Source organism: Cetorhinus maximus, chromosome 22 (genome assembly GCF_964194155.1).
Source record: "Cetorhinus maximus chromosome 22, sCetMax3.hap1.1, whole genome shotgun sequence".
In the NCBI taxonomy this organism is placed as follows: Eukaryota; Metazoa; Chordata; class Chondrichthyes; order Lamniformes; family Cetorhinidae; genus Cetorhinus; species Cetorhinus maximus.
In genome coordinates this window covers 7,696,716-7,719,449 of record NC_135900.1, presented here as the reverse complement: position 1 = coordinate 7,719,449, position 22,734 = coordinate 7,696,716, and the positions used below count along the sequence as shown (strand labels likewise).

General features: G+C 45.1%; 1 protein-coding gene across 1 annotated transcript in view; it reads left to right on the top strand.

Annotated features, from left to right (window-relative positions):
- Window positions 1-22,734, top strand: part of tspan11 (tetraspanin 11) — a 48,517-nt gene that overhangs the window by 4,722 nt on the left and 21,061 nt on the right. Inside the window, exons 2-4 of the mRNA XM_078567563.1 lie at window positions 3,139-3,330; window positions 12,811-12,885; window positions 19,724-19,828. Of these exons, the coding sequence (XP_078423689.1) occupies window positions 3,139-3,330; window positions 12,811-12,885; window positions 19,724-19,828 (372 nt within the window). The remainder of the gene's footprint in view (window positions 1-3,138; window positions 3,331-12,810; window positions 12,886-19,723; window positions 19,829-22,734) is intronic.

The following is a 22,734-nucleotide window of genomic DNA, read 5'->3' as shown; positions in this document are numbered from 1 at the left end:
ACCACATTGCTATGGGTCTAGAGTCATATGTAGCTCAGTCCGGGTAAGGACAACAGGTTTCCTTCCTTAAAGGGCATTAGTGAACTAGCCTGGTTTTTATGACAATGGTTTCATGGTCACCATTACGGAGACAAGCTTTTCTTTCCAATTCCAGATTATTAATTGAATTTAAATTCCATTAGCCACTGCAGTGAGATTTGAACCTTTTCCCCAGAACATCCTGGGCCTGGGGATTACTGGTCCAGTGACATTGTTGTATGATAGCTACATGTGCCACGTAGAGGTGCTGTACCTTTAAGATACATGGTGGTTACATTGTCATGATATCGGAGCATGTGATTCAACAATATAAAACCTCGAAGCCATTTTGTCAGTTAGTACAGTGTGGTCTAGCGTAGCAGTCACTCCAGTCTAGAACAGTCTAACAGTTTAGCATGTGCAACCAGTCTGTATGTACATAGAATAAGTGATAGCAGCTCAGCCACTACATGTGCCTGTGAGATATACATTATTAAGAATGGCTAGTTTGTTTAATAAACCTTCTGAGATCTTTACTGCTACGAATCCAGCTTCGTCTCCTATGTTACGCCAGATGACATAAGCACAATAACACAACAACACTACCACTATGTCTCTGTATCCCCTGCTAGGGTCACAGTTTAAGAATAAGAGGTCTCCCTTTTAAGATGGAAATGAGGAGAATTTTTTTTCTCAGAGGGCCTTAGTCTGTGAAATTCTCTTCCTCAAAAAGCAGTGGAGGCTGGGTCATTGAATTTATTCAAGGCTGGTTTAGAGAGATTTTTCATCGACAAGGGAGTCGAGGGTTATGAGGGTTATGGGGGCAGACAGGAAAGTGGAGTTGAAACCACAACCAGATCAGCCACGGTCGTATTGAATGGCGGAGCAGGCTCGAAGGGCCGAATGGCCTACTCTTGCTCCCACGCCCTGTGTTCCTGTGGCCTCTTCTTGTTCCTATGGCCAGGGCTTTAAGTTATATGGAGAAGCTGGTGTTTTTCTCCTCGGAGCTGAGAAGGTCAGGCGGACATTTGATGGAGGTGTTCAAAACCAGGAAGGCTTTTGATAGCGTGAAGAGGAACTGTTTCCCATGCTCGAAGGATCTATAACCAGAGGGAACAGATTTAAGATAATTGGTAAACGAACTGCAGGTGACAAGAGGAAATGTTTTGCGCACAGTGAGTTGTTATGATGCAGAATGCACTGCCTGAAACATGTGCAATAATAACTTTAAAAAGGGAGTTTGATAAAAAATAAGTTACAGTTTAGAGAAGCCAATTAAATGGAAATTCTGCATCAGAGATTGTTGTGTGCATTTTTGTTTTTGAGTTTGTGACACTGGGTAACACTGCGAGATTAATAACTGCCTGTGATTCTTCCTCCTTTACACCAGAGGGTACGGGGGAGATTTATGAGGATGTTGCCAGGAATGGAGATTTCTAGCTACTTATTATTATTAAATTAATAATAATTGAAATAAAAGTGGGAACTTTAATCACACGCAGCATCCTACAGGTACAGGTGATGTCAGAAGCCTGTGCCTGTCCGGGAGGCCGAGGTTGTTTACTTAGGCTGGGATTTTCCAACCCCAATCCCCCCCACCAGGGTCATCAGTGGCCATTTGGCTTGCCCACCCCACCCCATCCCCCACGGTGGGTCCCACCATGGTGGGGCTGAAAATCCTGGCCTTTGGAACAGACGCAGCTGAGGGAAGATTTAATTGAAGCGTGTGAAATTATGAAACTTACAAAGTTCTTACAGGGCATGACAGGGTGGATGGAGATAAGGTGTTTCCCCTGGTTGGTGAATCTAAAACTAGGGGACATCATCTCAGGATAAAGGGTAGGCCATTTAAGACCGAGATGAGGAGGAATTTCTTCACCCCAGAGGGTGGTGAATCTTTGGAATTCTCTGTGGAAATTCAGCCGTTGAGAACATTCAAGACAGGGATCGGTTGATTTCTGGAGATTAATGACATCAGGGGATATGGAGATAACGCGAGAAAGTGGTGTTAGGGTAGATGATCACCCATGATCTCATTGAATGATGGAGCAGGTTCGACGGGCTGAATGGCCTATCCTGTTCCTTTGAGAGGCCGAGATAGAGTGCATAGGAAAGACCTGTTCCCATAGGAGAGAGGTCAACAACCAGAAGACATAAATTTAACGTTATTGGTAGAAGGGCTTGAGGGGAGATGAAGAGAAATTGTTTTTGTCCAGAGGGTGGTGGGCATCTGGAACATAGTGCCTGAAAGAATAGTACAGGCAGAAACCCTCATCATATTTAAGTAACACTAGGATATTTAAAATGTTGTAATCTACAGGACTATTTACCAAGAGCTGGAATGTGAGATTAGGCAGGCACAGTCACAATGGGCCAAATGGCCTCAGTCTGTGCTGTAAATTTCTCTGATTCTATGATAAATACTTGGAGGGAAAAAATGTCCAGGATAATGGGGAAAGGACGGTGGACTGAGACCAGCTGGATAGCTCCATCAAAGAACCGGCCAAGACCTGCACAGGCATATTGGGCTAAATGGGGTCTTCCCTGGAGTAGCATTCTAGGAGTCACTGAGAGATCCTCGCGCCAGACAGGCAGAGACAATCCCGGGTAGAAAGATGTGAAATAATGCAATTTGGGAATAAGAAAAGGAAACACACTTTGATTGAGGAAAGATGTGCAGGTCAGCAAAGGGAATAGTGCAATCTGAGAGGGACATTTACAGGTGAGTAGGTTACACAGGATAAAAACACAAATTGGATGAACAGCGGAGGGGACTGTTCGGCTACTTTGTGGAATTCTCTGTCAGGAACAGTTGCGAAGAAGAATCCATACATTATCTGAAAAAGAGGATGGAAGGGAGTGAAAAATGAGCAAGAGAGGAGAGTAGGCCAAGTGCTTTCTACAGAGAAGTGTTGGGATGTAGCTAATGGACCAAATGACCTGTGACTCTACTGGAACATTCCATCATTTTTATCTTTACACTTGAAAATGTTTTATATGATATTGATTGAAGCAATTATATTTGAAATGCCAGGACCAACCCAGCATATAATATTCTTATGTTTACTGTGCTGCAGATGAACAAGTTTGTGTAATGGATGTTTATTGTTGTACCCCTAGATGGCAGGTGCTGGAGTGATGGCCATAGGAGCTTGGACATTGAATGAGAAAAGAAACTACTTAAGCCTCCTGCCTTCAAGTACATTTGCCGTCTCTGCCAGTATTCTCATCTTTGCTGGTAGCCTTGTGATAGTCACTGGATTCCTCGGGTGTTGTGCAGTTGTTAAAGAACAGAAGGCTGGTCTTGCAGCAGTAAGTACTCGATCTCTGGCGTTGTAACGAAACACAATGTGGTTCTGAGAATCAGTGAAATTAAGGCCCTGGCGCAATTTTACAAAATGTTTTATCTTTGAAATGTTTGACCTATGTTAGAATTTGCTACTTATTTCAAGAGACACTCACCAAGGCCCCTTTGACAGCACCTTCCAAACCCAAGACCGCTACCATCTGGAAGGACAAGGACAGCAGACGCATGGGAACGCCACCACCTGGAAGTTCCCCTGCAAGTCACCCGTCATCCCCACTTGGAACTAATTTGCTGTTCCTTCACCGTCGCTGGGTCAAAATCCTGGAACTCCCTCCCTAACAGCACTGTGTGGGTGTACCTACACCACATGGACTGCAGCGTTCAAGAAGGCAGCTCACCACCGCCTTCTCAAGGGCAGTTAGGGATGGGAAACAAATGTTGGCCTAGCCAGCGACGCCTACATCCCATGAAAGAATAAAAAAAAGTTGCCTGCAATTCTCAGGTCTGTTGGGGAGATTAGCAAAACTCCCAGAGAAACAGTATAAGAAGTTAAAACATGATAGTTTATTCTGTTTCCTCAGGCTTTCAGGTGTATGTACATCTGGAGAACCTGCAAAAATTCCGGCCAATCTCATTCCCAAAATACTCCCCCGGTATCCCAGTTCTATTCATTTGGTTATTGTTCATAATGTTTCAAATGAAAAAGACGATCAGTTTCCCTGTTCCAACTCTGGAATAACTTCCAGTGACTAACACTTTGTTAATGTGTTGAATGATTAATTAATGAGCTTTGTTTCAATTTAAAACAAATGATGCAGTTCACATGTGGATACTCTGCCACAAAACATTCAGTCCCAGATTTATGCCATGCTGGAGAGGCTCTCCATTGTGGCGCAAATCCTGGAAATGGCTGAAAAATGGCAATAAACACCAACCTTGCCAGTAATGCCCACATCCCAAGAATTAATTGAAAAATAATGGGATTTGTGGGGAAAGCGTGAATATCTCCCTTTGGGTTTATTAAAGTTAAACATGATTATGCACTGTTTATGCACAAACTCATTGGAACTGTCCAGCTGTCAAGGATCTGTCCAGCTGTCAAGGAACTGTCAAAGAAGTGTCAAAACTGTCAAGGAAGTGTCCAAGGTTACTAGGTGAGTTGGCATGGAGTGGGTAAGAGCAAAGTGTGGTGGGTGGGGGGCATGGGTTAGCATTGGGGGTATATGAGGGGCCATGGGGGTGTATGGGAGATATGGGTTGACATAGATTAGCATGGATGGGGCATAGTGGGTGTGTGGGAGTGGGTGACAGCTGAGGGCTGGAGGAATTTCTTTGTTTTAATCTTTTCTTTTCTTTATTTGAACACAGTGCTGGTGCACAGAGGCAGGCCATCCACCCAGCAGCCTCCGCATTTGTTCCTGGATCACCCACCTCGACTCCTACATCCGCCCGCACCCCCCCACCCCCCCATAAACCAAAAATCCAACCTACGCACAGACATTTCTAAAGGTCTGGTTCGCAAAGCCGGCAAACGCCCACCCAACTTGGCAAACCTGACCCGGGGACAAAAATCTGGGCCTCAGTTTCAAACCTTCAGAAATTTACAATGAACATGTGAAGAATTTTCGGATGCCCAATCTCTCCCACACTTGGCACTGTTTGACACTTTTACAACTACCATCTACAAGCTTTGGTACAATTTGTAATAATTGTGAACGAGCTTAATTTGGGCTGAAAAATGTATAAACTTAACATGGGAGTCGTTAGCTAATAGCTTTAAGACTCCGCTTTGTGGGGGCTTAAAAGTTAATTAGGCTTGGCCTCAAATATAATCCTGTCCATTGAGTAAAGATTTAAAAGTGTATAAAAGTATGGAAGTTGGGTTTGAGATATAATTTGATGGTCTATTTATGTCAAATCCCAGGTGTGATTGTGCTAGAATTTCCTGCACTGCTTCCCAAACCTGGGTGAGTTGTCCCAGATAATTTGAAAGATGAGCTGTCAAACTGCCGAAACCATTTGTCTCTTTTGTTATTTTTTTTATCCTCCTCTTTAACACTGGAGAGTTTATTATAACACATGTCGAGTATTTTTAGAATTTGAGAAGGTTGTGCAACTAGAGAAGGGAAAAGAGTGAGTGGTTCCTCATAAAATTCTGTTAACTTTGAACCACTTTCACTTAATATTCTAAAACCTCAAACTTGGCATGTGCTATTATTAACAACCAGCCCCTGTGACCACTTTTTGCCTTTTCATCTATTTGAGTATATATAGGGTCACACTTGTGACTCCAGACTCTGGTAACACCGGTTCCACATTCTTCTGGTGCCAGCCCACAGCTTATCAGAATTTTTTCTAACTTTCAAAACGTGCTGGGGTGGGATTAGCACTCTTAAACTCTGGATTATTAGCCTGGATTTCAGTCATTTTTCAGACTGGCTGCTTCACTTTATCCAGTATCCCTGTCCCGTGTATCTGTTTGTACTTTGCTCTTAGGGAATGGAAGATTTTCTCGTGTAAGGTGCCAACTGTTGGCACCAAGTGGTTTCACATCAAGAATGGCAAAGTCAACTGTAGGATAAAGCTTTCTCTAATCTTCCCAACAGGGTGCACTAACTGCCAAAGAACAGTCTTGATACACTGTTCCCGTTCCCCATGTGAGGAATCAGATTGCCTGCTTTGTGTTGACTTGCACTGAAACTTCCAAATCTCATTTCACTGTGACTTCCTTGGTCGGAGAGAGGAGACACCAATCCCAGCCAAAGTGCATGGGGTGGGGGGGCGGGGTGGATACTCCCTGGTCTCTCCTTAATAAACTGGTTGTCATGTGGAATTATCTGCAGTATCATTTGTTCAAGCGTGTTTCAGGGATGGGATCTCCTGGGCATATCTAAAAGTATTTCTGTGCTTTGCTTTGGGCTTTGCAAGCATGGGCTGGTTGAGTACGGTCTTGTACTCTGCCTGTTACGAGCAACCGAAGGAACATGTTAGATGTGATTCCGCGATTGGGCAGCACTTGCTGAAAAATCCTGAGTGCGCTAATGGCTACACTAACAACCGATTTAAGATAATCAGTTGAGCTCTTAATGAAGTGACATACATTCATACACAGGGGAAAAATACAAAAAGAACATGTTTAAGCATTGTTCCCTTTTTGAATTACCTGGGAGCTTTGGGAGCCTATAGTTCCTGTTGCTTACTTGATGGCAATGACTCGGCCAATCAGAGTTAATTCGCCAACCAATCAGCATCCTTTTCTCCTGTAGTATAAATTGTTGTGATTGTTTGAAATTTGGCATTCTTGCATTTGTCCTGATGAGTGCAAGATGAAAAGCTTCAGCAACATATCTCTCTTTTCAGCAAGATTCAAGTTCACTTCATTGTGGGGTTATCCTCCTCCCTGCAGATATCTTGGACCTTGTCACCATCTGACTGAGAGGTGCAAATGATCTATCAGTTTTTCACTTCTTCCTAGGTTTTAAATAAAACAACTTTATTTTTTTGGCCACTCAACTCATTAACTCTGAGAGGAGACTGAATTCTTGACTCTTGTCTTCCACTAGCTATTCTCCCTCCCCAGTGTGCAAAGTTGCCTCATTCTTATTCAGTCCTCGGAAGTTTACTCTGTGCTTCCTTCCCACCTCTGGCAAAAAAGGGCCACACCTGAAAGTGCGAACTTGTTTAGGTGTCGATAGACGTGTGTTTCCAGAAATTTCTTTTCCTTTTTTAAAAAAATTCCTGATTTTCTGCAATTGTAGGTTTTTTTTCCCTTCCTGACTGTCGAAATGTATCTCAGCACGCTGCTGTCTGTACCAGGGTGGCGGGCTTGTTCTCTTTGGCCCTGTAAGCTGTCCTGGTCAGGGCTTTGCTCGGTGAGGTGTGAGCTCTGTTTAGTTAAGTTAACCCTTCAAGAGTCAGTCACAGGCAGCAGGAGTTAACATTATTTGCCGAGGCCAAAGTGCTATTTTTGTCCCTCTGGCAACTGCAAAACAGAAATGGGGCAGATGAAATTTAATGTACAGAAGTGTGAATTAATACATTTCGGTAGGAAGAAGGAGGAGACGCAATATAAAAGTAATATAATTTTAATGAGGGTACAGGACAGAGACACCTGGGGGTGCACATAAACAAACCTTTAATTGTGATAAGACAAGTGGAGAATGCAGTTGAATAAAGCATATTAGCTTTATGAATAGAGGCATAGGGTACAAAAACAAAGCAGCAGTGCTAAATCTTTATAAAACACTGGTTAGGCCTCAACAAAAACAGAATTACCTGGAAAAACTCAGCAAGTCTGGCAGCATCGGCGGAGAAGAAAAGAGTTGACGTTTCGAGTCCTCATGACCCTTCTCGAAACGTCAACTCTTTTCTTCTCCGCCGATGCTGCCAGACTTGCTGAGTTTTTCCAGGTAATTCTGTTTTTGTTTTGGATTTCCAGCATCCGCAGTAGTTTTTTTGTTTCTATCACTGGTTAGGCCTCAGCTGGAGTATTACATCCAATCTGGGCACCACACTTTAGGAAAGGTGTCAATGAAGACCTTGGAGACGGGGCAGATTTACTAGAACGGTGCTACAGATGAGGGATTTCAGTTACGTGGGGAGACTAAAGAAACCTGGTTTGCACTCCTTGGAGTAGGGAACGTTGAGAGGACATTTAATAGAGGTATTCAAAATCATGACAGAATCTGACAGCTGACTGATAGCACGCGTGGGTTCAAATCCCATCCTTGTTGCCAGTTGTAATAAACTTGATGTAGCGGCCAGGTTTCCTACTTGAAACAGCTTTATTTACAGAGCTCTTGTAGAAGCTACATGCGTGAGCCAGGTCCACTACTAAAAAGCTCCACCCCTAATGGCCGTGCCTTCAGCTGCCAAGGCCCAAACTCTGAATTCCCTCGCTAACCCTCCCATCTCCCTCTACCTCTCTTTCCTCCTTTAAGATGCTCCTCAAAACCTACCTCTGGGCATCTGACCTAATATCTCCTACACGGCTTCGTGCTCTTGTGAAGGATCTTGGGATATCTTGCGATGTGAAAGGTGCTATACAAAGCCAGTTGTTGTTGTACAATAGTTGGTTTTCTTTCCTCAGATATCTTGAATGGTTTGGCATTGAGCAGAGGCACAGGGGAAATTAGAATTCTTTCCTTTGATCTTTCTACCAGGCTTCCTCATTAAACTTTCTGCATTTGGCAATGGAACTAACAGGATTGCACTACACAGAGCCAGCATGGATTCAATGGGCTGAATGGCCTCTTTCCCAGTGTTGTAGGGTGGCCAAGTTGTGCTATTAGTGATAGAGTTGATCTGCAGACACTTCTTGGGTGGAAACTTTAAGTTTCTTTACAATGTACTCAGCAGCAACTACACGTGTGCTTTCAACTCCAACTCTATCCCTACACTGACTGCTGAGGTGGCCAGCGCTACTCTCCTATTGGTTACTACAGATCACGTGATCTCTCTTAACAAATATTATTCTTAAAGGTACATTACACACTAAATAAAAAAATGATTACTACCCCCTGCCATTATGACTCTATGACATTGGTTTGTTTATTGTTCCTTGCTTTCTTTCACGCTAATGTCTCTCTTCTCCATGCCGCAACATTTGATCATGGAAACCCTTTCTGCCTCTACACAGGGATCATTAAAGTCCCAATGAGATATAATTCAGGGTCAGCCTGAAATGCTAGATAAGAACGAAGTTTGCATGTGTATGATGTTTTATCAGAGCATCTCAAAGCACACAATTATTTACTGTAAAGTGGAATAACACAAATAAGTAAACGACGTGTAATTTTCAGAGTTGCTTTCCTGGCTGCGCACATTTCTATTTGTGGAACTTGTCTCCTTGACCCTCACTGCCACCTGTGTTCAAATTCACCCCCAGTTTACAATGCTTAACAAGAAAATGGAACTCAACAATGCCAAGACAAATGAGTTGTGACACCTGGCGAACCTATGTGCCAGCTAATTATTGACACCATCTGTTGTGGACCAAGAGAAGCCAACTAAAGTGAGCCAGACCAATTACTAAATCTCTATTCCAAACTTTATGTTAGTTAACTAGGAAAAATGACGGTCACGTTTGAAAACTTGATATCAATCGTATAATCGTGGAATGATACAGCACAGAAGGAGGCCATTCAGTCCATCAGCCTGTGCTGGCTCTTTGGTAGAGCTGTCCAATTTATCCCACTCCCCGGCTCCAGCTCCACAGCCCAGTAACTGTCTTCCCTTCAAGTATTTACCCAACCCTCTGCTTTCACCAACCTTTCAGACAATGCATCCCTGATCATAGCATTCGCTGTGTAAAGAAACAAAGCCTTCTCGTGATTCCTCTGGCTCTTTTTCCAAATATCTTAAATCTGTGACCTTTGGTTACCAATCCTCCTGCCCGTGGAAACAGTTTCTCCTTAATTGCTCGTGCATTCATGATTTTGAATACCTCTTATTAGATGTCCTCTTAACGTTCCCTACTCCAAGGACCACAAACCAGATTTCTTTAGTCTTCCCACGTAACTGAAATCCCTCATCTGTAGCACCGTTCTAGTAAATCTGCCCCGTCTCCAAGGTCTTCATTGACATCCCTCCTAAAGTCTGGTGCCCAGACTGGATGCAATACTCCAGCTGAGGCCTAACCAGTGTTTTATAACGGTTTAGCACCACTCCCTTGCTTTTGTACTCTATGCTTCAATTCATAAAGTAATATACTTTATTCAACTGCATTCTCCACTTGTCTTACCACCATTAAAGGTTTGTTTATGTGCACCCCCAGGTGTCTCTGTCCTGTACCTTCATTAAAATTATATTACTTTTTATATTGCCTCTCCTCCTTCTTCCTACCGAAATGTATAAATTTCACACTTTTGTACATTAAATTTCATCTGCCCATTTCATGGCTACTCAATCTGCATAAACAACTGCCCATTTGTTGTCTGGGTCTAACTCAGCAGTGGACAGGCCCGAAACTGAGAGCCAGCTGCCTGGAGAAAGCTTGCCGATGGTGGGGGGGGTGGGGGGGGGGACGAGGGTGGGTGTGCCTATGACTGGGCCCTCTCTGTACCTGTGACCGGGCCCTCTCTGTACCTGTGACCGGGCCCTCTCTGTACCTGCACTGTCAACAATCACAACCCAATGGAATGTTCAGACACTCTAGCTCGCTGCTGATTGGATGCGGGCGCTTCGCTTCCGAGCGGAAAGTGCAACATTGTAGTTCCGCGGCTCTGATTGGTTACTGCAGCTCCGGCCCGGGACTTTTAAACGATCCAGGGGCAGCCGGAGCTGGAGTAAAGGATCGTCCTTTATCCAGGACAACCCAAAACCAGGGGTGGTGGCTTATCTACATAATAACGTGCACTTTTGTTAACTTCTTTAGGCAGGGAGATGTTTTGGATGCTGTAGGTGGTGACTGTGGAGATTTGAAGCAGATGTACACAAGTGACGGTTATTGAGTTTAAGCCTCCCAAATGACTAGTGATCCGATTTTGACTTCAAGCCTAAAAGCAATGCTGGAATTGCAAAGCAGTGGGTTTTATTTGAATCAAAAGAGGTTTGGTTTGGAGCCTCCTTGGCTAAAATAGCAAAGATTCCTGGCGTTCCCAGACCCACCCGCTGCCGGCATTCCGTGATGTCACTTCTGCCGATGCCACCTGGAATATGTCCAGCCGGAGTTGGCAAACCGAGTGAAGCCTCCGTGTTTTAATCCCCCCTCACCAGAGGCACAGGGATCAGCGGGTCGCAGTTGTGGCCACCGGCCATGAGGAGGCGCTTCCTCTCCATGGGGTGTGGCAGCTGAGGGCACTTTATTCAACTGAATACCTCTTCAGAGGGAGCCTCAATCTGGAGGGACACTCACATCCCCCCCCCCCACAACCTGCAACAGCAGCAGTTATTGGGGATGTGGTGGCGTAGTGGTATTGTCACTGGGCTAGCAATCCAGAGACCAAGGGTAATCTTCTGGGGACTGGAGTTCGAATCCCACCACGGCAGATGGTGGAATTTGAATTCAATAAAAAAAAAATCTGGAATTTGAAAGGAAATCTGCTGTCTTTACCTGGCCTGGCCTCTAGTTGACTCCGAAATGCCACTCAGTTCTCAAGGGCGATTAGGGATGGGCAATAAATGCTGGCCTAGCCAGCAACACCCCCACCCCCATCCCACGAACAAATAAAACAAAAGTGCCACCTCTGCCAGTTGGGTTCTTGTCCTTCCAATGTTGTGGGCCCTCTGATTGGGCCTGCAGCCTCAGAGCTGTGCCAGCCCAGAGTCCACCTCTTAATTGGTTGCCTCTGGGAATATCTGTCAGCCAGTACAAGGTTGGGGCCTGGCAATGGTCCTGTCTCATGCTCATAGACTAAGAGCATAAGATTCCACCCACTGAGTCATTGTGGAACTGTTCAGTACACTGCACTGTGTGATGGAATCTGTGGGCAAAGCTTGTAATTCTTGAGACAAATTGAAAAGGGAAACTAAGAAAGGAACCAGCTGCTAAGGAGACTAAGACTGAAATCGAGAATTGGAAGCCAAAGCTTCTGGTTGAAACTATCTAAAAGGAGGTCGAGCCATCAGAGCTCAGTAGAGTTGGTGAGTCCAGTGGTGCAGTACAGGCAGGCTGAAGAAGACAGAGGTTTGATCCAGAAGCTGAGAATAAGCAAAGATACAGTTGCTGCAGCTGTTTCTGTTACTTGAAGATAACATTGATGGATCTACACCATCCAGACTGAGTTGAGGAGGTTCTGCAGATGTGTGCCATTTTTGGTGAAGACCATGCCCGTGGAACTCAGGCTGGCTGCTGCTGTTGGCGAGGGATCAGGCTACATCCTAGAGAAGAGGAGCCGAAATTCTTCATGAGGAAGTCAGAGCTTTGAAGGACTTTGTGACTGTGTTTGATGACCTATATGCCGAGTGGACTGCTGAGGCTGTTCGTAAGATCTGTCTTAATCGTATCTGCCATTTAGTGTTTAATTTCTAGTTTATAATCAACTGCAATTCGCTTGTTGATTCACGTTTACTTAATGTTGACTATGGGTTTTAGAGTAAAGGTGATTAACTAAGATAGTACTTAGTGTTTGCTTTGTTTGAATCTTGCATAGTAAAAAATCTTCTTGTTTTAAACCGTGGAATCTTGTAGTTTCGTTCTTTTAGTGAATATCTGGGATTTTGGTTTCCATCTACTTAAAAATAAAAAGTTGCTAGTCACTACTGAGATTGCAACAACGATAGGGAATGTAGAATTAAAGCTTGAGGCCTATTAAATAATTAAAAATATTAATATCATCATCAAAGATAAAAATCTGGAAGTTCAGTACAAACAGTTCAGCAAATGGGGATCCTTTGTCTTTCCTTTGCTGCACAATGGTGTAATTATGTGCAATTCCATGTATTAAAGATATGACTATATTGAAAGTCTGTAGATAGAGCCACTTTTCATACAATATAAAAGATAAATAGGTTTGTGATTGTCATCGTTTTGTTTTACTTTTCAGTACTTTTCCTTACTTCTGCTGATTTTCCTGATTGAGTTGGTGGCTGGCGTACTCGCTTGTGTTTATTATCAGCGGGTAAGTTTAAATCTATCTTCTTAAATGTGTCACATCCAGAGATGAAGAGAGGTGAATGTTGTTGGGGGAGAATGTGCTGGTGGGATATGTTGGAGCTGGGATGCTCTGCATTGTTGGACCATTAGAACCCCAGTCCAAGGCAGCAGTCTGCACACAGCGAGTTCCTGTTTGCAGCTCGGTGCTAACCCCAATGGATGTTCCATTGAAAAAGCCTGATGCTAATTCAATGCAGCATTGGGAGACCCAGGATGGGGTCAACCAGAGCGGGAGAGTGGGATTTTAACAAAGGGCTGCAGGAAATATGCCTTTAAAAAGATAAATTCCTGTCTTAAACAAAGAATAGGAAATAAAACAGGGGGTGAAATTAACCTGTGGAATTCTACAGTTTATAACTAATACTGGATAGGAACATGCATTGCAAAGTCACATAAATGTTTGAGAAATCAGCAGCAATGCTGATTCGTTACCCGGCTGATCAGTAATGGCTGATCAATAAACTTATTGATCTATAACCCTCTGCTAGGTAATTCCATGGAATCATAGGATAGTACAGTGCAAAGGAGGCCATTCGATCCATCAAGGCTGCACCGACTATCTCGAAGAGCGATCTGGTTATTACTACTCCCTGGCTCCTTCCCTATATCCCTGCAACTTTGTTTCCTTCAAATATTCATCCAATTCCCCTTTGAAGACTGCAGTTGGATCTGCTTCCACTACCCTAACAGGAAGCACATTCCCAATCTTAATCACTCACTGTGTAAAATGAAGCTTTTCCTCATGTCACTGCTGACTCTTTCGCCAACCACCTTAAACCTGTCCCTCTCATTTTTGACCCTTCAGTATTTGGCAACAGTTTCTCTTTAATTACTTGATCTAAACCCTTCATGATTTTAAACACCTCCATCAAATCTCCTCTTACTCTTGTCTAAGGAGGACAACAGCTTCTCCAGTCTGTCCATGTAACTATAGTCCCTCATGCCTGGAACCATTCAAATAAATCTCTTCTGTACACTCTCCAAGAAGTTCACATCCTTTCTAAAGTACTAGACCCGACCATATTCAGCTGCTTCATCAATGACCTTCCTTCCACCATATAGTCAGAAGTGGGAATGTTCACTGATGATTGCACAATGTTCAGCACCATTTGCGACTCCTCAGATACTGAAGCAGTCCATGTCCATATGCAGCAAGACCTGGACAATATCCAGGCTTGGGCTGACAAGTGGCAAGTAACATTCGTGTCACACAAGTGTCAGGCAATGACCATCTCCAACAAGAGGGAATCCAACCATCGCCCCTTGACGTTCAATGGCATTACCATTACTAAATCCTGCACTATCAACATTCTGGGTGTTACCATTGACCAGAAACTGGACTGGACTAGCCAAAGAAATACTGTGGCTACAAAAGCAGGTCAGAGGCTAGGAACCTTGCGATGAGTAACTCACCTCCTGACTCCCCAAAGCCTGTCCACTATCTACAAGGCACAAGTCAGGAGTGTGATGGAATATTCCCCACTTGCCTGGATGAGTGCAGCTCCTACAACACTGAAGAAGCTCGACACCATCCAGGACAAAGCAGCCCACTTGATTGGCACCACATCCACAAACATTCACTCCCTCCACCACTGACACACAGCAGCAGGAGTGTGTACCATGTACAAGATGCACTGCAGGAATTCACCAAGGCTCCTTGGACAGTACCTTCCAAACCCACGACCACTAACACCTAGAAAGACAAGGACTGCAGATAAATGGGAATACCACCACCTGGAAGTTCCCCTCCAAGACACTCACCATCCTGACTTGGAAATATATCTCCGTTCCTTCACTGTCACTGGGTCAAAGTCCTGGAACTCCCTCCCTAACAGCACTGTGGCTGTATCTACACCACATGGACTGCAGCGGTTGAAGAAGGCAGCTCACCACCACCTTCTCAGGGGCAACTAGGGATGGGCAATAAATGCTGGCCCAGCCAGCGAAGCCCACATCCTGTGGATGAATTTTTTTAAAAAGTGCGGTGACCAGAATTAGACACAATACTGTAGCTGTGGCTGAACTAGGATTGTAAATAGGGTTGGTAGAACGTCCTTGCTTTTGTACTCTATGCCTCTCTTTATAAAGCCTGGGATACAATATACTTTGTTAACTTGTCCTGCCACCTTCAGAGATTTGTGTACAATTGCTCTCCTCATTCCTTCTATATGTACCACCTCACACTTTCTGTGCTGAATTTCAGCTGTCGTGTGCCTGCCCATTCTGCCAGCCTGTCTTTGTCCTCTTGAAGTCTATCACTATCCTCTCAGTTGACTGGGCCACTGGGTCAGAATCCTGGAACTCCCTCCTTAACAATGCTGTGGGTGTTCCTACACCACATGGACTGCAGTGGTTCAAGGAGGTGCCCTTCTCAAGGGCAATTAGGGATGGGCAACAAACATTGCCCTTGCCAGCGACACCCACATCCCATGAGTGAGTAAATTTTAAAAAAAGTTAAATTCCAAACTTAGTGCCATCTGTATATTTGCAAATGTCATCATTTAGAACTATTTACAGTTCACACATGAGGTACAACTTGAACCCAGTGCGGTGCCAAGTTTAGAAGATGTCCAGGCAGGTCCGCTGGAGTGTTCGACATCCTGTGAAGTTGCTGTTAAACTGACGGAGTGGAATTTAATTCCACCCCCAGGAGAGGACTGGGAGGCTGGGAATGCCCATATAATCCCGTGAGAAGGCACGGGCTGGAGAGCTTGTTGCCTTCCCAACACCCCCCACGATTAATTCAGGGGCAGGAAAGGTCAAAGTCAACCTTCCCACCCGCAGGCCAGTTGAGGCCCTTAAGTGGCTAATTAATGGCCAATTAAGGGCCTCTTTCCACATCCCCCATCAGTGGTGGGGGGATGGAGGGCAGTACACCATGTGGACAGGTATACCCTTTTGGCCTAGTCTTGGGTGGGGGGCTCCTCCTGATCCAGCACCCTGTGGCCCCCAGAATTCCCCATGTGTGGCAAGTGCTGCAAGAGCAACCACCGCCCTCTCTCTCTTGCCCCTGCCCTTCACAGCAACTCCCTGCTCATCCCACACAGGGGCCTACCTGACTGGCCCCAGAGAGCCCACCTTAACCACCTGTCTTCTTGGGCCTCTATCAATGCTGCCGTTCTTGGGCTTCCTGCAGTCTCAGCAGTGGCCACCACTTCTGGTGGCGCTGCTGGCACTGAAGAGATGACAGCCCTAGGATTGGCAGGCTGCTCTTGAAGGCTCTCCTCACATGGGAAGACTTGGGAGCCCTGAAAGCAGGAAGATCACTGCATTATTGACATGCAATCCCATCAGGATTCCTGGAAATGGCCGCAGTTGGATTGCCACTGACACTCCAGCCAATTGACAGGGCCACCACTGTGTGCAATAATTTAGCCCCATATATTATGCAGCTCCAGCTGATGGAACCACCCTCTCTAAGTATTAAGAATGAATTGGAGAATAGAATTCCAGAGACATATTTGAGGATTCATCTGTAGGGCTCTGCTCCTGAACTCAGTGCAACGTGTAGTAAGGTACAACTGCAGGACCACTCAGCTCTCCCAGTGAAACATCACACTAGATAAATACCACATGTGGAGCAGGATCCACTCAGGGCCACTCAGTTCCTGAACTCATTACAGCTTTGGTTCAAACATGGACAAAAGTGCTGAACTCCAGAGTTGAGGTGAGAGTGACCACCCTTGACATCAAGGCAGCATTTGACCATGTGTGACACCAAGAAGCCCTAGCAAGATTGGAGTTAATGGGAATCGGGGGAAAACTCTCTGCTGGTTGGAGTCATACCTAACACAAAGGAAGGTGGTTGTGGTTGTTGGAGGTCAATCATCTCAGTTCCAGGACATCACTGCAGGAGTTCCCCAGGGTAATGCCCTCAACCCAACCACCTTCAGCTGCTTCATCAGTGACCTTCCTTCCATCATAAGGCCAGAAGTGGGGATGTTCACTGATGATTGCACAATGTTCAACACCATTTGCAACTCCTCAGACACTGAAGCAGTCCATGTCCAAATGCAGCAAGACCTGGACAATATCCAGGCTTGGGCTGACAAGTGACAAGTAACATTCGCGCCACACAAGTACCAGGCAATGACCATCTCCAACAAGAGAGAATCTAACCATCACCCCTTGATATTCAATGGCTTTACCATTTCTGAATCCCCCACTATCAACATCCTGGGGGTTACCATTGACCAGAAACTGAACTGGATTAGCCATATAAATACTGTGGCTACAAAAGCAGGTCAGAGTCTAGGAATCCTGCAGCGAGTAACTCACCTCCTGACTCCACAAAGCCTGTCCACCATCTACAAGGCACAAGTCAGGAGTGTGATGGAATACTCTCCACTTGCCTGGATGAGTGCAGCTCCATTCAAGGAGCTTGACACTGTCCAGGACAAAACAGCCCACTTGATTGACACCCCATCCACAAACATTCACTCCCTCCACCACTGACACACCGTGGTGGCTGAGTGTACCATCTACAGGATGCACTACAGGAACTCACCAAGCCTCCTAAGACAGCACCTTTCGAAACCTACGGCCACTATCATATAGAAGGACAAGGGCAGCAGATAGATGGGAACACCAGCACCTGCAAGTTCCCTTCCAAGCCACTCACCATCCTGACTTGGAATATATCGCCGTTCCTTCATTGTCGCTGGGTCAAAATCCTTGAACACCCTTCCTAACAGCACTGTGGATGTACCTACAACACATAGACTGCAGCGGTTCAAGAAGGCAGCTCACCACCACCTTCTCAAGGGCAATTAGGTATGGGCAATAAATGCTGGCCTAGCCAGCGACACCCACATCCCAAATGAAATTAGAGAGGATCTGGCCACAGTGCTCCACTGCTCCATGGAATATTAGAGTGGTGCCAGAGGACTGGAGGATTGCAAAGTCTTACAGCCCAGTTTAAACAAAGGGGAGGTGCATGGCGGTGGGGTTGGAGTGTAAGGGCGGTGGGTGTCAACCCAGCAATTTCATGCCTAACTGCAGTGACCCAAAGATTTGGAGAGCTGCCAAAAGTCTGTTGACTTTGGGTAGGAATTTCTGGTCCCGCCAGCTTAATATTCTGGGGCAATATTAATTGGTACACGGAGAAGTAAGGGTTAATAAATGAAAGCCAGCGCAGTGCTTTTTAAGGTATAAAAATATATATTTTATAAAAATAAATCGACTGACTTCGTTGGGTTAATTGATGGAGTAACGGAGGGGGGTAGATGAAGGTAGTGAGGTTCATGTTGTACCTATGGACTTTCAAATGGAATTCGATAAAGTTTTTTTTTACTTTATTCTATCATGAGATATTGGTGTCGTTGGCAAGACCAGCGTTCGTTGCCCATCCCTAATTGCCCTTGAACAGAATGGCTTGCTGGGCCAACCACATTACTGTGGGTCTGGAGACACCTGTAGGCCAGATTGTGTAAGGACGGCAGATTTCCTTTCCTGAAGGACATTTGTGAACCAGATGGGTTTTAATGACAATTGACAACGGTCTCATCGTCACTATTACCGAGACTAGCTTTTAATTCCAGTTTTATTATTATTATTATTAATTGAACTCAAATCCCACCAGTTGCCATGGCATTTTCCTGGGCCTCTGGATTACTAGTGCAGTGACATTACCACCACACCATTGTCTCTTGCCATATGACATTATAAGTTATTTATGAACAGAGGCATAGATTATAAAAGCAAGGAAGTCATGCTAAACATTTCTAAAACTTTTGTTAGGCCACAGCTGGTGTAAAGTGTTCAGCTACACCTCCGGTAGATGCCCAAAACTGAAGCTCTAACAACACTCAAGAAGCTTGACACCATCCAGGACAAAGCAGCCCCGCTTGATTGGCACCCCATCCACAAACATTCACTCCCTCCACCACCGACGCACAGTAGCAGCAGTGTGTACCATCTACAAGATCCACTGCAGGAATTCACCAAGTCTCCTTAGACAGCGCCTTTCAAACCCAAGACCACTGCCATCTCGGAGGACAAGGGCAGCAGATACATGGGAACATCACCGCCTGGAAGTTCTCCTCCAAGCCACTCACCATCCTGACTTGGAAATATATCGCCGCTCCTTCACTGTTGCTGGGTCAAAATCCTGGAACTCTCTCCCTAACAGCACTGTGGGTGTACCTACACCACAGGGACAGCAACTGTTCAAAGAGGCAGCTCACTACCTTCTCAAGGCAATACATGCTAGCCTAGCCAGCGGAAGCTCACATCCTGTGAATGAATGAAGAAAAGGAAGGCTGTCACCTTGGAGAGAGGGCAGATTTACCAGAATGGTATCAGGGATGGGAGGACTTTTGATATGTGGAGAAACTGGAGAAGCTGGGATTGTTCTCTTTAGAGCAGAGAGACCAAGGGGACATTTAGTAGAGGTGTTCAAAATCATTGAAGGGCTTGGATACAGTGAATAGTGAGAAACAGTTTCCAGTGGCAGAAGGGTCTATAATATGAGGGCAAGGATTTTAGGTGATTGTCAGAAGAACCAAAGGCAAAATGAGGCAACTTTTCTCTCACACAGTGTTTGCTGCCTGAAAGGGCAGCAGAAGCAGATCCAATGCTGACTTCCAAAAGGGAAATTGGAAAAAGGGGAATAAATTACAGAGCTATGGGAATGAGCAAGGAGTGGGACTGATTGGACAGCTTTTTTCCAAAAGCCAGTACCAGGCTCAATTGGCTGAATGGCCTCTTCCTGTCCTGTATCATTCTGCGATTCTAAGTGTGGTTAATAGAAAAAAACTGTGCTAATGTCCTTTGTGCATGTTTCATTTTCTCTTTGTGTGCAGTTAAGTGGTGAACTAAAGCAGAATCTGAACAATACAATGATGGAGAATTACGCAGAGCCTGGGGAGGAGAGTATCACCTATTCCATCAACCAGCTCCAGCAACACGTATGGAATTAACCTTTTTTTGGGAGGTTGTCTGTGATGTGCACATATTGCTGGTTGACTGATAAACTGATTATTGATCCGATTATTGCTTGATAACAATATTAATCCCTGGCCAATATTAATCTCCCAATCAACTTCACAAAAAAAACTGATTATCTGGTCATTATCACATTGCTGTTTGTGGGAGCTTGCTGTGCGCAAATAGGCTGCCACGTTTCCTGCATTACAACAGTCACTACACTTCAAAAGGACTTTGTTGGCTGTAAAGTGCTCTGAGACATTCAGTGGTCGTAAAAAGGTGCAAAATAAATGCAAGTCTTTACCTGTGCTCTCAGAAAAGATCAGAGGTCATTTATTTTGAACAAAAGGTCTACGTTTCTGAGTATAATCTTCCTTTTTTTTGGTTTTTAACCACAGTGCAATTTAAAGCTCTGAGGAGGTTAACAACTTATATTTATATAGCACCGTCAACTTTCTCAGATCCAAAGTGGATAACCTCACACTCGCTCACATTGAACTCCATCTACCTCAGTTTTCTTCACTGACTTAAACAATTCAAAATCTCTTCAAAATTTCCTGTTCCCATTGACAAATCCTGTTGGGCGGAATTTAGTGAGAGTGACAGGGCTCCTGCCAACCAGTTGAAGAACTGGTGGAAAACCCTCTCCAGGAAGCCCAAGGCGATTGCCAGGCAATCAGGCACTTACCTGGGCAGCATTCAGGCCTCCCGCGCCATCAAGCCCGCACTAGGGTAGAAATCCCACCTGCGAAAATGGCAGTCAATCCGAGGCCTGCAGCTCTCCTGTATCTGCAGCACCACTGAAAATGGTGGCTACTGCCGGTACAACACTCAGACCTATCTTTGAGGATCACCGATAGATCATAGAAATGAGTATGGGCGGGATGGGAGTCGCAAGAAGGGGGTCACCAGCAAGGGAGGGTTGGGGGAAGGGAGGTCAGAAGCAAGATCATCAGGTTGGCTTTCAGCAGGCCCATCCTCTTTCCTGATGCTGGGTGCCTTGACTGGGTACAGAGTGCCTGTGTACAAGGGACCCTCTCCCCATCCCCACTATGCTGCAGGGAAACCCGAAAGGGCGTGTGTCCAGCCCAGAATACCAGGGGCGGCGGGACCTAAGGGCCTCAGCTGACCTCCCAATGAGGTGGCCGCCCTTCACCCTCCCGCACTGAACTAGGTCATCCCGCACCCTCCTGCCCGATCACCACCCACCCTTGCCCCAAACCCCCTTCTCCAAACTCACCTCCGGTGGGGGGGTCATCAATGCACTTGCCACTACAGATGCTGAGGTCAAAAGCCCAAGATGGAATTGGATGACATGGATTGGTTTAGAATCTAACAGCCCTTTCGGCCCATCTTGCCTGTGCTGGCTCTTTGGAAGAACTTTCCAATTAGTCCCACTCCTCCCTGCTCTTTCCCCATTGTCTTTTCAAGTACTTATCCAACTCCCTTTTGAAAGTTCTTATTGAATCTGCTTCCACCGCCCTTTCAGGCTGCTCATTCCAGATCACAACTCGCCAAGTAAAAATATTTCTCCTCTTCCACTGACTTGCCAGCAGTGTTCCACAGGTCTCAGTGTTGGTCCCTTGCTGTTTGTTGTATAAATTAATGATTTGGGCTTAAATGTGAGAGGCATTATTGGGAAATTTGCAGATGACACAACAGTTGGCTGTGTAGTTGCTAGTGAAGAGGGTAGCTGCTGTCTCCAGAATGGTATCAATGGTTTGGTTGAGTGGGCAGAAAAGTGGCAAATGGAATTCAATCCAGAAAAGTGTGAGGTGATGAGCATTTGGGGAGGGCAAACAAAACTAGGGAATACACAATAAATGGGAGGATATTGGGAGGGGTAGAGGAAGTGAGAGATCTTGGAGTGCATGTCCACAGGTCTCTGAAGGTGGCAGGACAGGTGGCTAAGGTGGTAAAGAAAGCATTTGGAATGTTTTCCTTTATTGGACGAGGTATGGAATACAAAAGCAGGGATGTAATGATGGAACTGTATAAAACGCTGGTTAGGCCACAGCTGGAATTTGGTGTACAGCTCTGGTCGCCACATTACAGGAAGGACATAATTGCTCTGGAAGGAGCACAGAGCAGATTTACAAGAATGTTGCCAGGCCTTGAAAATTGCAGCTATGAGGAAAGATTGGATAGGCTGGGGTTGTTTTCCTTAGAACTGAGGAAGCTGAGGGGTGACCTGATTGAGGTGTACAAGATTATGAGGGGCGTAGATAGAGGAGACAGGAATGCCCTGTTTCCTCTCACTGAGGAATTACCAAGGGGCACAGATTTAAGGTGAATGGTAAAAGGATTAGAGGGAACATGAGGAAAAGTTTCTTCATCCTGAGGGTGGTGGGTGGCTGGAATTTGCTGCCTGGTTTGGTGATGGAGGCAGAAACCCCCAGCTCATTTAAAAGGTACCTGGATCTGCACCTAAAGTGCTGTATCCTGTAAGGCAATGGACCGGGTGCTGGAAGGTGGGATTAGAATGGGCATCAAATTTTTTATTTTTTATTTTTTGGCCAGCACAGACACAATGGGCTGAACAGCCTCTTTCTGTGCCATAACTTTTCCATAGTTCTATGATTTATGGGCTTTTTTGCTAATTACCTTAAATCAGTCCCTTTGGTTACCGACCTGCTAGTCACTGAAAACAGCTTCTTTTTATCCACCCTGTAAAAACCCCAAATAATTTTGAATGACACAGAGAGAATGATGATCCATTACTTATTCCACCCTAGTGCCCATAAAATGTTTTTCTAATTTTTAGTTAACTTGATTTGAAAAATTAAATGAAGGTATCTAACGATGGAGAAATGTGTAGCCATCTAATATTATGTCAAATAATCACGGGGCCCTAGGCTGTGCGAAGGTGCATCCCTCTCTCCATCTG